Below are 16,846 nucleotides of genomic sequence, written 5' to 3'. Positions count from 1 at the left end.
GTTATATAGGTAAACTTCTGTCATGGGGGTTTGTTATACAGATTATTTCATCATCCACATTATATTAAGCCCCTGCTCTGGCTCAGCAACAATATTGAAGACAGCAGCCTGTGTTTGCAGTGTGGGACCCTGGACCATGGTTCCAGGGGGAACACAGCAGACCTTATTCAAAAATTATTGTGTAGGTCTGCTCTAACCTGTCAGAGGGCTACCTAAATGACAGATGTAAAGAACTTATCTCTGTTGCACCTAACTCAGAACTCACCCAGGCCAGAAAATTACCAGGCATTGCTCAAAAACACTAAGATGGATGAACAACCCAGATGCCTGAGGCAAAGGGTTACAGTTGAGGCTTACAAGAGACAACCTAAGGCCTGAGAAGAAAAGCCATAGGGAGAGCTTCTTTGGGAAATTAGGGCAAACAAAAGTATCCATGTATATGGGAAAATATAGAAAAATATGTGAATAAATTGCCAGGGAAACTTGCATGTTCAGGAAAGACTTGAGAGGACCTTAAAGACTGGGAGAGGTGTTTTACTTGTCTGGATTTTTTTTTTAGCTCCTGGAATTCAAGGATAGCAATTCACTAGAGGCTTCAGGCACAAGACAGAATCAGTGCACTTGGAAGATAGGATAATTGAAATGAACCAATCTGAGGGACAGGAAAAAAAAGAACGAAGAATAATTAGCAGAGCCTAAGGGACCTGTGGGACACCATCAAGTGGTCCAACATACACATTATGGGAGTAACAGAAAAAAGAGAAGAGGTTATGAAAGGGATAGAAGAATTTTTAAATAAATAATGACCAAAAACTTCCCAAATTTGATGAAAAGCATTGAACATAAGGATCCAAGAGGCTTAATGAACTCCAAGTAGAATAATAACTCCAAGTAGAATAGACCCACATCAAGACACATTATAATCAAACTGTTGACAAAGACAAAGAGAGAATCTTGAAAGCAGCAAGAGAGAAACAACTCATCACATACAAGGGATTCTCAATAAGGTTCATAACTGATTTCTCATCTGAGACCATGGAGGCCAGAATACAATGGGATGACATATTTAAAGTTCTGAAAGAAAAACACTGTAAAACAAGAATTCTATATCCAGCAAAACTGCACTTCAAACTTGAGTGAAAATGTAAGACATTCTCAGATAAACAAAAGCTGAGGGAGTCTATTACCACTAATCCTATCCTAGAAGAAGTACTAAAAGGAGTCCTTCTGGTTGAAGTGAAAGGACACTAGACTGTAAATCGAAGCTATATGAAGGAATAAAGATCTCCAGTAAAGAAATCTACATGGGCAAACATAAAAGCAAGTCTTATTAATTTTTGGTCTGTAACTTGACTCTTTATTTTCTGCATGATTAAAAAGACAAATACATAAAAATTATAAATCTATGTTACTGGGCACACAGTGTATAAATATATGATCTGTGACAACAACAACATAAAGAAAGCAGTGGAACTGAATAATAGCAGAGTTTTCATGTGCTATTAACGTTGGTACATGGGTAGAGTTGGAAGCCATTATCCTCAGCTTACTAATACAAGAACAGAAAACCAAACACCACATGTTCTCACTTTTTTCCCCAACACGTGGACACATGGAGGGGAACAACACACACTGGAGCCTGTCAGGAGGGGGTTGGGGAAGGGAGAGCATCAAAAAGAAAGCTAATAGATTCAGGCTTAACACCTAGGTGATGGGATGACCTGTGCAGCAGACCAGCATGGCAGACGTTTACCTGTGTAACAAACCTCCACATGTACACCTGAGCTTAAAATAAAAGTTGAAGAAACATTTTAAAAATTAAAAAAAAAAGTTGGTATCAATTCAAACTAGATTGTAATAAGCTTAGGATATTGATTGTAATCCCATGGTAACCACAAAAATATGTTTAAAATGTACCAATGGAAATGAGAAGAGATCCAAAATGGTTCACTACAGATAATTAACTACATACAAAATAAGACAGTAATGGAGGAAATGAGGGACACAAATAGGTGTAAGATAAAGAGGGAACAAAACGAAAAATTGCAAAAATCCATCCTTATCAGTAAAAAAATTAAATGTAAATAGATGAAAGTGACCAATCAAAAGGCAGAGATTGGCAGAATGAATTTAAAAAAAAAAACATAATCCAACTACATGCAATTTATTAGAGACCCAGTTTAGATCCAAAGATGCAATTAGGTTGAAAGTGAAAGAGTTGGAAAAAATATTTTATTCAAGTGGTAACCAAAAAGAGGTGGGGTGGCTTACTAATATCACCCTCAGTCAACAAATGTTATAAAAGTCAAAGTCAGACGTTATGTACTGATCAATTGATTGAGACGGTATAACAATTATAAACACATATACACCAAACAACAGAGCCTTAAAATATATGAAGCAAACGCTGACAAAATTGAAGAGAGAAATAGTTCTACAATAATAGGTACAGAGAATAATAGTACAGAGAATCAAAACCAAAAGTTGTTTCTTTGAAAAGATCAATGAAATTGACAAACCTTGAGCTAGACTGACAAAGAAAAAAGAAAGATGCAAATAACTAAAATCAGAAATTAAAGTGGGGACATTACTGTCAACCTTACAGAGATAAAAATTTTAAAAAGGTTTGTAAGACAATACTATTAACAATTCTATGCTTACAAATTAGATAGCCTAGGTGAAATGAACAAATTCCTAGAAACAAACAAATTACCCAAACTGACTCAGGAGAAATATAAAATGTCAGGAGATCTATAACAAATAAAGAGATTAAATCAGTAATGAAAACTTCCCAACAAAGGAAAGCCAAGGACCAGAAACTTTCACTGGTGAATTCTACCAGACATTTGAAGATTAACACCAATCCTTCTCAAACTCTTCCAAATAACTGAAGAAGCAGGAACACTTCCCAGCTCATTCTATGAGATCAGCATTACCATAATACCAAAGCCAGAAAAAAAATCACAAGAAAATTACAGTGCAATGTATCTTATGAATATAGACACAAAAATCTTTCAGTAAAATACTAGCAACCCAAATCTAACCATATATTAACGTCATTATACACTATGACCAGGTGGGATTTATCCCAGGAATGCAAAGTTCATTTAACGTAATAAAATCGATCAATGAAATGCATCACATTAATATAACAAAGAAAAAAAACACATGGTTGTCTCAAAAGATGCAGAAAAGATATTTGACAAAAATCAGCACCCTTTCATAATAAATAAGCAATCAAAATATTAGGAATAAAGGGAAATTACTCAACATGAAAAAGGGCATTTATGAAAAACCTACAGCTAATGTCATACTCAATGGTGAATGACTGAAAACTTTTCCTCTAAGATCAAGACATGAATATTAACTTTTACCACTGCTATTCTATGTTGTACTGGAAGGTCTATCCAGAGCAACTAGACAAGAAAAACGAATAAAAGGAATCCAAATTAGAAAGGAAGAAGTAAAACCATCCTGTAGGTTGTCTTTTCGCTTTCTTGATATGTCTTTTATAGCACAAACATTTTAAACTTTGAAGTTATATTTACCATTGATTCACACTGTAACCAGCAGCATTGCAGGTTACAATGTCATTACACAAAATCAGATGTGCTTTTATCTACCAATAATGAACAATCCAAAGAAAAATTTTAAGTAATTGCATTTATAGTAACATCTAATAGAATAAACTCAACCAAGGAGGTGAAAGACTAGTACACTGAAAGCTACAAAACATTGCTGAAAGAAATTAAGACCTAAATAAATGGAAAGACATCTCGTGTTCATTGATTGGAAGACAATATTATTAAGGTGTCAATACTACCCAAAGCAGCCTCCATATTCAATGCAATCCCTATCAAAATCCCAACAGCCCTTTTGACACAAATGGAAAAACCAATTCTCAAATTCATATGGACTTGCAAGAAACCCAATAACCAAAACATTCTTGAAAAAGGACAAAAGTTAGGAGATCCAATTTCAAAACGTAATACAAAGCTATAGTAATCAGAATAGCATGGTGTTGGCATAAGGATAGACATATAAACCAATGGAATAGAGTCGTAAATCCTAAAATAAATCTCTACCTCTATAACCAATTGTTTTTTGACAAGGGTATCAAGTCCATTCAATGGGGAAGGAATCATCTCTTCAACAAATGGTGCTTGGACAACAGGATATCCACATGCAAAAGAATTAAGTTGCACCCCTACTTCACACCATATACAAAAAAATTAACTGACAATAAATCAACAATCTACATATAAGAGCTAAAACCATAACAATCCTAGAAGAAAATAATGAATGCATGTGTCTTTATGGAAGAATGATTTCTATTCCTTTGAGTATATACCCAATAATGGGAGTGCTGGGTTGAATGGTAGTTCTGTTCTAAGTTCTTTGAGAAATCATCATAATGCTTTCCATAATGGTTGAGCTAATTTACATTCCCACCAACAGTGTATAAGCATTCCCTTTTCTCCACAACCTTGCCAGCATCTGTTATTTTTTGACTTTTTAATAACAGTTATTCTGACTGGTATAAAATGGTATCTCACTGTGGTTTTGATTTGCATTTCTCTAATGATTAGTGATGTGGAGCATTTTTTCCTATGTTTGTTAGCCATTAGTATGTCTTCTTTTGAAAAGTGTCTGTTCATGTCTCTGCCCACTTTTTAATGGGTTTGGGTGTTTTTTGCTTATTTGTTTAAGTTCCTTATAGATGCATAGTTTGCAAATATTTCCTCCCATTCTGTAAGTTGTCTGTTTATTTGATTGATAGTTTCTATTGCTGTGCAGAAACTCTTTGGTTTAATTAGGTTCCACCTTGTCAATTTTTGTTTTCATTGCAATTGCTTTTGGCATCTTTGTCATGAAATCTTTGTGTAGGCCTATGACTAGAAGACTACTTTCTAGGTTTTCTTCTAGGATTTTTATAGTGTGAATCTTACATTTAAATATTTAATGCATTTTGAGTTAATTTTTGTATATGGTGACAGATAGGGGTCCAATTTTATTCTACTGCAAGTAGTTTTCCCAGCACCACTTATTGAATAAGATATGCTTTCCCCATTGTTTATTTTTGTCAACTTTGTAAAAAATTAGTTGGTTGTAGTTGTGCAGCTGTATTTCAGGGGTTTGTATTCTGTTTCATTGGTCTATATGTCTGTTTTTATACCAGTACCATGCTGTTTTGGTTACTATATCCTTGTAGTATAGTTTGAAGTTGGATAATGTGATGGCTTCAGCATTGTTCTTTTGGCTTAGGATTGCTTTGGCTATTCGGGCTCCTTTTTGGATTTACATGAATTTTAGAACAGTGTTTTTATAATTTTGTGAAAAATGACATTGGCAATTTCATAGAAATAGCATTGAAACAGTAAATTGCTTTGGGCAGTATGGCCATTTTAAAAATATTGAGTCTTCCTATCTGAGCATGGAATGTTTTTCCATTTGTTTGTGTCATCTCTGATTTCTTTCAGTAGTGTTTTATAATTCTCATTGTAGAAATCTTTCACCTCCCTGGTTAGCTGTATTCCTAGATATTTTATTCCTTTTGTGGCTATTGTGAATAGGATTGCGTTTTTGATTTGGCTGTCAACTTGGACCTGTTGGTGTCTAGAATTGCTACTGATTTTTGTATCTTGAAGCCTTGCTGACATTGTTTTTCAGATGTAGGAACTTTTGAGCAGAGACTGTGGCATTTTCTAGGTATAGAATCATATCATCTGCAAACAGAGATAGTTTGATCTCCTTTCTTCCTATTTGGATGTCTCTTATTTCTTTATCTTGCCTGATTGCTCTGGCTAGGACTTCTAGTATGACGTTGAATAGGAGTGGTGAGAGTAAGCATCCCTGTCTTGTTCTGGTTCTCAAGGGGAATGCTTCCAGCTTTTTCCCATGAAGTAGCAGAAAAGTTTTGTAAATAAATAGTGATGATGGTTGCACAGTGTTGTAATTATAACTAATGTCACTGAATTGTACACTTAAAATGGTCACAGTAGTAGAGTTTATGTTTTATACATTTTATTACATTAATATTAAAACAATTAAAAATTAAAGAATAAAGATGGGCCATTTCATGGGTCATCAAATAAACCTCATCAAATTTAAAAGACAGAAATCATACAGTGTGTATTTTCTGACCAAAATAAAATCAAACAGGAAATCGATAAAAGAAAGATAACAGGATAATTGCCAAACACTTAGAAACTAAAGAATGCACTTCTAAATAATACATGGATCAAAGAGGAAATCTCAAGGAAAATTTTTAAAATACACTAAACAATTAAAATGAAAAGACAACGTGTCAAAATATGTAGGACACAGCTAAAACAGTGCTGAGAGGGAAATTTATGACACTACATTCTTAATTTTAAAAAGAGGATAGTCTCAGATCAATAATTAAACTGCAACCCTAATAAAATAGAAAAAGAAGGGCAAAATAAAACCAAAGCAAGTAGAAGGAAGGTTATAATAATGAACAGAAACAAATGAGATTGAAAACAGAATAATAATAAATTCAATGAAACAAGAAGTTGGTTCTTCAAAAACATGAAAAAAATTTACAAATCTCTAGTAAGAGTGACAAAAAAAAAAAAAAAACAGAGAAGACACAAATTGCCAATATCAGGAATGAAATGGGATCTTACCACAGCTTCCACAGGTATCAAAGCAATACTAGCAAAATACAGCAATCTATACACATAAACTTGACCACTTAGATTAAATGGACTCATTCCTCAAAAGCCACAAACTACCACAACTCACCAAATACGAAATAATTTGAATGGCCCCGTAGCTATTAAGGAAATTGAATTTGTAATTTAAAAACTCCTCAATAAATGAACTCTCCAAGCCTAGATGATTTCACTGAAGAATTCTACCAAACATTTAAAGAAAAATTCACAACAATTCTACACAATCTTTCAGAAAATAGAAGAGGAGGAAACACTTCCCAACTCACTTTATTAAGCTAGTATTATCCTGAGACCAAAACCAGACAAAGACAGTACCAAAAAAAGAAAGACCATATTTCTGCTCTCAGCTTTGACATCTGAAAGACACAGCAGGCAGCATCTCAGAAGCATAAAAAACAGAACGGAAGAAATAAAACTGTCCTTATCTGCAAATAACATGATTGTGTACATAGAAAATCTCAAGGAATGTAACAAAAACCTTCTAGAACTAATAAATGAGTTCAGCAAGGTTGCAGGTCACAATATCAACATACAAAAATCAATTCTATATACTATCAATGAACATATTTCTATGTACTATTAACAAACACATGGAAACCAAAATTTAAAATACAAAGCCATTCACAATTGGATTTTAAAAACTGAAATATTTATGTGTAAATCTCACAAAACATGTACTGGATATGTATGCTGAAAACTATAACGCTGATCAAAGAAATCAAATAAGATCTAACTACAAGGAGAGACATACTGTGGCCATAGCTTGGAACTCAACATAGTAAAGATTTCAGTTCTCTCCAAATTTATACAGGTCTGAGACAATTGCTATCAGAATCCTAACATGATTTTTTGAAGATATAGACAAGATTATGGTAAAATTCATGTGGGAAAACAAAGAAACTAGAATAGCTAAAACAATTTTGTAAAAAAAGGATAAAGCAGGAGGACTCACTCTACCAATTTTAAGACTATGTAGCTACAGTAATCAAAACTGTGTGGTATTGGCAAAGAAACAGACACATCAAAGGAACAGAAGAGAGATCCCAGAAATAGACCCACACAAATACGGCCAACTAAATTTTGACTAAGGTCCAAAAGCAATTCAATGGAGGAAAGACAGCCTTTTCAATAAATAGTACTGAAGCATTTTGATATCTATCAGCAAATTAGTAAATTTAGTTTAAGAGTAAGTAGAAATTCATTATATTGTTTTTGCAGCTTTTCTATAGATTTGAAAGTTTTCAAAATAAAAACAATTGGGAGGAAAAGACATATAAACTATATTGCAGTTACATTAATTTACAATGGAAGATATACCTGTAAGGTAACCGAACAATAGTCTGAGCTCATGTAAATGCATTTCTTTCCCAGGATCAAGGAACCTAGGAAACTAAAATAGAAAATCAGAAAGTTACTTGATAAACATGGAGTCAGAGTGAAGAAAGTGCAATGGTGAAGCCCATGCATAGAGAAATCTGCTTCATAATTGAGCCTACAGCCTTAAGGACCACAATATTTGCATCCATCATGTGTATGGTCTACTGGGCTCCTTCTGCTCTCCAGCCACTGCACAAGTGGACACACCTCCCTCCCCCATTCCTCCCCACCTCTCTGCACAGTTAGGGGTGGGAGGTGTTGGACAAACAGTAACATATGTTTACTTTTTAATTCTTCTTTTTCAAATAACTCATGCACCACCTTTCTTTAACACATTATTCTTCACACAGTTTACAGTAAAGCTGATTAGATTGCAACTTTCTTCAAGTACGTTCTGATCCTACAGATACACCCTGATTATCTTGATTACATTTGAGATTTCCTAAGTCTCTATCAGTAACACATCTACAATAATGACTTTGTATTAGTTATTTCACTCTAACAACCATTCTAAGCCTATCTCCAAATTCTGGGGTCACCGTACTGCAGCCTAGACTCCGACTACACTTATTTCCTTTGAGTTGTTTTGTCAAGGCCCCATCATAGACAGACTTTTTTTCAACATACTGACAATATTACTGCTTCTCTTGGTCTCTTTGCCACTGCTCTACAAATGTATTTTTACAAGCAGTGTGACCCAAAGAAGATGTAATAGATTAAATGATAAAATTACATAAAATACATGAAAGTGCTTTGAAAGGTAAAAGCACTGAACAAATGTAAGGGGCTATTATTGCTGTAATTTAATGGGTAAAACCAGTGGCTGCTTCAGGCCAGACCTCATAGGAGAGCAGCACTTACCAATAGATAACCCAGGCCAGTCCACTCTATAGTTTTGCCACTACACATTTCTCTCCCATTCTCAGTCCCATCATGAGATGAGGAGTCTCTGGGGGATGAATCCATGCTTCCAATGTCACAGAGACTGACTTATAAAGCAGACCTCAAGAAGGTGATTTATTGTAAGCAATATCGTATTAGTCCATTCTCCCACTGCTATAAGGACATACCTGAGACTGGGTAATTTATAAAGGAAAGAGGTTTCATTGACTCAGTTCCACAGGGCTGGTGAGGCCTCAGGAAACTTACAATCATAGTGGAAGGGGAAGCAAACACATCCTTCTTCACACAGCAGCAGGAAGAAGAATGACCAAAGGTAGGAGAAAGCCCCTTATAAAGCCATCAGATCTCGTGAGAACTGAGTATCAGAAGAATAGCATGGAGGTAACCGCCCCCATGATTCAATTACCTCCCACCGGGCCCCTCCCATTACACGTGGGGATTATGGGAACTACAATTCAAGATGAAATTTGGGTGGAGACACAGCCAAACCATATCAAATATATTTGGCAAGACAAAGCTTTCCTTATCTGCATAAGGCCTTCCAGGCTGGCAGGTCATTCCAGTCAAGAAACCAGTTACACAGCTTCATCCATGTCCCTACAAAGGACATGAACTCATCATTTTTTATGGCTGCATAGTATTCCATGGTGTATATGTGCCACGTGGCACATGTTCTCACTCATAGGTGGGAATTGAACAATGAGAACACATGGACACAGGAAGGGGAACATCACACATCGGGGCCTGTTGTGGGGTGGGGGGAGGGGGGAGGGACAACGTTAGGAGAGATACTTAATGTTAAATGATGAGTTAGTGGGTGCAGCACACCAACATGGCACATGTATACATATGTAACTAACCTGCACGTTGTGCACATGTACCCTAAAACTTAAAGTATAATAATAATAATAAAAAAACCAGTTACACAGACCAGAAGGCTGCTTGGTAAGCACACAATTAAAACAAAAGGAATTGGATGTTCTCCAGAGATTTTTTTAAAAATCAAACCTAGGTACCCGATAAACTTGCTCTCCTCCATACTAAGAATAGTTCTGACTAAAGAAGTAAAGAAGCCATCATCAAGAAATAGACAACCCTCTCCATGGTCATTCCTGAAGACACACTCACATATTTTCTTTTGTCTACACAGCTCACTTTGCCCATCATCTAAAGCATCTGTCTGTACAGGGTTACCTCAAGACAGTCATGTTACAATTTCCCACATCATAGTTTATCTTAACATTTGTAACAATTTAGTGAGGTCATTTCTTGATACCTTAATATCTCCATTTCCCAATATACAATGGGTACCATGGCAGGCAGGACCCATTGTTCTCCATTTCAAAATTTGCTCATCCAACATTGCCAAAAATAAATTCATGGCTCATTTCTTAAACTTTTTCACCCATTTTCCCCATCTCATAAATACCCAAAGTACATTCTAAGTGCACTATCCTAAAGGCCCTACCCAAAGTGCCTGTAGGATATTATCAAAACCTAGTCTGTTGCTTTAGTGCAGAAGTGTGGGTGCTACCTGAAGGCAGAAAGGAATACCTATAAGCTTGTACCCAGTACCAATTGTTTGGGAACCAGAAATCTAGGCTGCTACATTTCAAAGGGAAGTGAGAAAATTGGAGCTTATGAAAGATAAATGACTCAATAAAATGGTATACATACAGAGCCTGGCACATAGTAGCCCCTCAATAACCATTTGTAATAAGAAATAAGCAAAGTATCCAAGGTCTCCCAAATAGTGAGTGACAGAGTCAAAACTTCCAAGTCTAGTTGTTTCCCCTCTAACATGTTACCTCAAAAATCGTCTTTAAAAATATTTTGCTTTCCGTCCTACTCTTAAGAAGTATTTAAGAACAGAAGAAACTGTCTGTGCTCTTATTTCATTGTGGACTGAAACTTGTTGACTTCAGAGCCAAAATAACTTTCCTTGAAGCCTTCCCTAAACCTCTTCCTCTGAACACCCAGAGCCATTTCTTGGAGCCATTTGTTAGATTAAATTCTGTCTTTTATTATCATTTGTACATCCTTATCCCATATTTCTAGTTTCTTGAATAAAATTCTTAAAGTATAAATGTATTCATCATTATATTCCCCACAATGAGTGCCCAGCATAGAGCCTAGCATATAGTAAATGCTCAACAAGTGTCTGATGAATTGAATTGAATTCCATTGGCCCAAGCTTTGGCGATTCTCCCTGATTTGGAGCATGAGTCCTCTTACTGTCTGCAATCACTGTTAATATTTTATACTACAAGCTCAGTGAAACTAGATATGCTATTCTCAAAATTCAATCAAATGCTTTTTAAAATCTATTTTCCTTCTCTTTCTTCATTACTCCATTTCTAGTTGACTCTGCATCTATTGCCCCTTTCATTCATTTATTCATTTATTTATTCATAAATGTTTGTTGACCTCTCACTATTTGCTGGATACTAGAGGTACAACAGTACACAGATGGTCCCTACTTTTTAGAATTTGTAATCTAATTGGAGAGTAACACTAAACACAATAAAATAATTACATATTGTGATAAGTGCTAAGAAGACAATAAACAGATGATGCAGAGGTCAGAACTTCCCCCTCTGAGGGTGTCAACTCTAGGTCTGAAGTATGAAAGACGTAAAGAACTTTGCCAAACAAAGAGCTGCATTCCAGGCGGAGGGAACAGCATATGAAAAGGTGGGAAAGAGCAGCCCGGAGTGGTGGCTCATGCCTGCAATCCCAGCACTTTGGGAGGCCGAGGTGGGAGGATCACAAGGTCAGGAGTTCAAGACCAGACTGGCCAACAGGTTGAAACCCCGTCTCTACTAAAGATACAAAAATTAGCCAGGCATGGTGGTGTATGCCTGTAGTCCCAGCTACTTGGGAGGCTGAGGCAGGAGAATTGCTTGAACCCGGCAGGCAGAGGTTGCAGTGGGCCGAGATTGCACCACTGCACTCCAGTCTGGGCAACAGAGCAAGATTCTGTCAAAAAAAAAAAAAAGAAAGAAAGAAAAGGTGGGAAAGAGCTGACCACACTCCAGGAAAAGCAAAAATGCCAGTGTGACTAGAGCATATTGAGTGAGAGAAGAGTAAGGTGGGAAAGGGTCAGAGAGGTAGGCAAGAGCCTCATCATGTGGGAGCCATGTAGGCCAGAGCATGATTCTGACTTTCTAAGTTCAGCAGCAGCCAGAGTTTTTAAGCAGAGGAGTAATATAATCTAACTGAGATTTTTCAAAGATGATGCTGACTGTTGTGTGGAGACCATATTGTACTGGGACAAGAGACCACTATATAGGCTAATCCAGTAGTCCAGATAAGAACAGATGTGGCCCTGGACTAGAGTAGTGGCAAGGAAGATGGTGAGAGTGATTCAAGAAACATTTTTGCAGTAGAATTGACAGATCTATGACTCTTTTGAATGTGGAACCTCTTTGTTTTACTGCTGAGGAAACTAAGGCACAGAGAGGCCAGGTTGATAAGAGGTCATTTTTGTATTATAATTGAATGCTGATTTCCCAACCACTGATTTCATCTTCTTTCTCTGCACCTACTCTACTTTTCATAATCTTCAGAAATTCCCACTACCTTTGTGTCTTCTCCCATATGGGATCATCAGCCACATCCAGCCTGGTCCTTTTGTACAGCTCCCTAAATCTGCCTCTCCTTGCCATGCCCAGTCTGCTCTGGGTTATTGTGACTGCTCTCTGGCTGGCCTCATTGCCTCCTCCCAGCTCTCAGAACAGGTCATTTTTTTATGGCTTCACTTTAACGGTGTTTCCAATCACCCTTCAGCAACTCTCTACTCACTAAAATGAAAATCCAGACTTGGACAGTGGCTTCATAGCACTTCCTCAGCTAGCTCCACCCAGACCTTCCTGTTTGCCCTTGTCTCCCATTGTTCCCATTGTAACCTAGCTCACACCTTCAATCTTTAGCCTTTGTAGCTCAGTAAAGTCAGAGCTACCCCTCCCATCTCTGAAAGTTTAGGCCAGCTCCCTTGTGCTTAAAATTCTGTCTTCTTCTGTTCTTTCTAATTGACTAGCACAGTTAGATATTTGTCCTGAATCATTTTAGTTATTAATTCATTATTTCAACAAGTAAAGATTGAATACCTCTTTTGGGCTAGGCATTGTACTAGCCACTGGGGATGAAAAACAATCAGTAGGACAAGGTCTCTGCCCTCAAGGAGCTTACAGTCTGATGGAGGAGACAGACCTGTAACCAAATAATCACAATGCATTGCATGAAGTGTTACAGGGACTGTACACTTACAGAATGCTGGAGGTACACATAGAAAGTAGCCACAAATCCTATTGAGCGAATTGAGAAAGACTTCACAGAGGAAGTGGCATTTGAATTGATTAGAAAGGTGTCTAAGTGTTTTCCAGTTGAAGAAAGGAGTAAGGGCATTCTTGGAAGAAGGAACCCGTTGTTATATAAAAGTAATAGTTAGCATATGTTGGTTTTTCAAGTACATGTGATAGGGCAGAATATGTTTGAATTACAATGATAAATTCAGTATGGCTGGAGCATGGAGAAGGTGGAGAAGCTTATTAGAAAAACGAGGCTGGAGGGAGAGATTGGGACAAGATTCTATAAGCAGTAGGGAGCCTGTAGAGATCTTTCAGAGGGAGTAACTCGATCTGTTTTGGACCTGTGGCAGTTACAGTAAAGTTGGTAGACAGGTTGTAGGATTGCAGAGGTGATTAAAATGGTCCAGTGAGAGATGAGAGCTTGAACCAACGTGAAGGCAGAGGGAAGAGAGAAGAAGACATCTATAAAGTAAAACTGTCAGTGTTAGGAGTCTAATTAGACATGATGGAGCAAGAGAAAGCAGAGAGATGCCTCTCAAGATTTCTGACTTAGGATACCATTAACTGGGACAGAGAACAGAAGAGGAAGAAAGAAAATACTTTAGTTTCTGTTAGAGCAATTTGAGTTTGAGTCACGAATATACATGTAGAAAAGTCCAAAAGCAAATGAATGTGAAAGTGTGGTTCTCAGAAGGAAGTCAGCTCACCACTCAGCATGTAGAAATTCATCCATTCTCTTATACCTATATTTCTTTCCCTATATTCTGAGTGTTATGCTAATTGTACTCTTGTCTGCCCTAAAAATCAGGGGTCCTCCTCAATACCAGGCTTAAGTCCTTGCAGTGGCCTACAACACCCTACATGATCTGGCTCCTATCACTTTTCTAACCTCATTTCCTACTATTCTCACCCAACCACATAGGCCCTACTTGCTGTCTCTGGAACATACCTGGCATACCCCCACTTTCATATTTTACATTGGATGTTTTCTCTGCTTAGAGTGCTTTCCCCCCGGCCAGGTACAGTGGCTCACGCCTGTAATCTCAGCACTTTGGGAGGCCAAGGCAGGTAGATCACTTGAGGTCAAGAGTTCGAGACCAGCCTGGCCAACATGGTGAAAGCCCATCTGTACTCAAAATACAAAAAATTAGCCAGGTGTGGCAGCACATACCTGTAATCCCAGCTACTCGGGAGGCTGACAAGAGAATCACTTGAACCCGGGAGGCAGAGGTTGCAGTGAGCCGAGATAGTGCCATTGCACTCCAGCCTGGGCGACAGAACGAGACTTCCTCTCAAAAAAAAAAGGAAAGAAAGAAAGAATGCTTTTCCCCAAGATGTTCACATAAGTAACTCCCTAACCTCCTTCAAGTCTTTGCTCAGTTGTTGCTTTCTCAATGAGACTTACTCTAACCACCATATTTAATCCTACAGCTGACTATCCTCGCTTCCCTGGCCACTCCCAATCACTCTTTTTCTATTTTTTTCAGCTATAGCACTAATGAGCATCTAAACATACTGTATAATTTACCTACTTACTATGTTTTTTATTTATCAGTTCTGTCCCTCCCCTAGAATGTGAGATTCTAAAGGGCAGGATTTTTTCTCCCTTATTCACTGATATATGTTAAGCACCTGGAACAGTACTTGGAGCATGATAAACACTCAGTATATATTTATATTGGTCAAACAAATGAATGAAAGTGTAGGTTCTCACATCATTTGCTCTCCTAAACTTTCTGCTTGCCATGGGCCTTGAAACTCTTAGAGCCAAATAAAAATATAAGAAGGGGAAATGAGAAGATATAAGAATGATAACTCAGTACCATTGGGCACCCATGTGTTTCTGATATATTAAAAGAGTCTTTGTTAACTGGTCCCTTTCATGGTCTGTATTAGTTTCTTATTGCTACTGCAACAAATTACCACAAACTTCGTAGCTCAAGGCAATACACATTTATTCTCTTACAGCTCTGGAGGTCAGAAATCTAAAATCAGTCAGCGGACTACATTCCTTCTGGAGGCTCTATTTCCTTGCCTTTTAGAGGACTCTTGCATTCCTTGCTTCATGGCTCCTTCCTCCATTTTCAAATTGCATCACTCCAACTTCTGCTTCTGTCACTGCATTGCATTTCTGTGTCTTTCCTGCTTCCCTATTTCCCTTATTGTTGTGAGACTTTTCCTTAGTTCAGCTAAAGATGGGGTCTTTGTCACATGGCCATGAAAGATTAGGCTCACAGACAATTTGAAGGGTGAGAATAATGGGATTTATTGGGCAAAAAGGAAAAAAAGGGGAACAGGGACTCAGCAGAGTGAGAGTCCTTCTAGTATAGGTTTCCTGCCTCACAGATTAAATCTCAGGTTCCACCCAGGAAGAATAGGGACCAGGCTCCTCCCCGCTGCAAACAGCATGAGCTTCTGTGGCTTCACCCCGGTGCACACTCCTCCCAGTGCGCAGGCCAGCTGGAGTTTCTCTAGGACCCCTTCTCACCTGGCTGTCTCATTATGAGAACCCTTGTGATTACATTGAGCTCACCCAAGCAATCCAGGGTAACCTACCCATCTCTAGATTCTTAACTTCATCACATCTACAAAGTCTTTTTTGCCATGTAAAGTAGCATATCCACAAATTCTGAGGATTAGGACTTCGACATCTTTGGAGAGCCATTATTCTGTCTACCACATGGTACTTGTAGAATTTTGACTTAAGACAAAGATTGACAGAAGTTTGTTCAAGGGTGTAACCTAGCTCTGAAGCCACTACATACCCTGGGGGCATATGTAGTTTCAGATGATCTAGAGCAACACTATCCAGTAAAACTTTGTGTGATAATGGAACTGTTCCATATCTACACTGTCCAATACAGTAGCCACTAGTCATATGTGACTTTTGAGCACTTGAAATGTGGCTAGTGAAACTAAAGAACTGAATTTTTAATGTTGTTTTAATTAACTTTAATAGCCACATGTGACTAGTGGTTACTATGTTAGACAGCACAGGCCTAGGGACTGACAGCAAGGAAAGTTTTTGTCTTGGCTTTAGCTTTGGGTAGAATTAAAAACAAAACAAAAAAATTATTACTGAGATTTTGTGGCACCAGCCTGCAACTAGGTTTGGAGTCTGAATATACATTATGTGAATAGTCCAAAAAGCCACAAGCCAAGAATTTTAATTTAAAGTAGACCTAGTTGTGCAGAGCATAGTGGCTCATGCCTGTAATCCCAGCACTTTGGGAGGCTGAAGCAGGAGAGTCGCTTGAGGTCAGGAGTTTGAGACCAGCCTGGGCAACATGGCAAAACCTCATCTCTACAAAAAAAAATACAAAACTTAGCCCAGTGTAGTGACACATGCCTATTGTCCTAGCTACTCAGGAGGCTGAGGTTGGAGGATTGCTTGGGCCCAGGAGGTGGAGGCTGTAGTGAGCCATGATCATACCACTGCACTCCAACTTGGGCAACAGAGATAGACCCTGTCTCAAAAATTAATAAATAAATAAAGTAGACCTAGTTGTGTAATGCCTCAAGCACCAAGAAAAATCAAATAGAAATCTTTCATGGAAG

The 16,846-nt window shown here is 37.7% G+C and overlaps 1 protein-coding gene across 14 annotated transcripts in view; it reads left to right on the top strand.

Moving 5' to 3' along the window:
* The window catches only part of HDAC8 (histone deacetylase 8), a 245,363-nt gene that overhangs the window by 151,858 nt on the left and 76,659 nt on the right, over positions 1–16,846 (top strand). The window contains exon 10 of one of the 14 annotated variants that reach the window (XM_016943144.4): positions 560–1,813. The exons of the other annotated variants lie outside the window; for them this stretch is intronic. Coding sequence (XP_016798633.1) covers positions 560–637 — 78 coding nt within the window. The 3' untranslated portion in view covers positions 638–1,813. Of the gene's footprint in view, positions 1–559; positions 1,814–16,846 lie in introns of those variants that run through there. 14 annotated transcript variants of the gene reach the window in all.

The sequence above is a fragment of the Pan troglodytes genome, chromosome X, assembly GCF_028858775.2.
Source record: "Pan troglodytes isolate AG18354 chromosome X, NHGRI_mPanTro3-v2.0_pri, whole genome shotgun sequence".
Taxonomy (NCBI): domain Eukaryota; kingdom Metazoa; phylum Chordata; class Mammalia; order Primates; family Hominidae; genus Pan; species Pan troglodytes.
The sequence above is the reverse complement of the archived record's forward strand: the minus strand, read 5'-3'. Positions and strand labels throughout refer to the sequence as shown.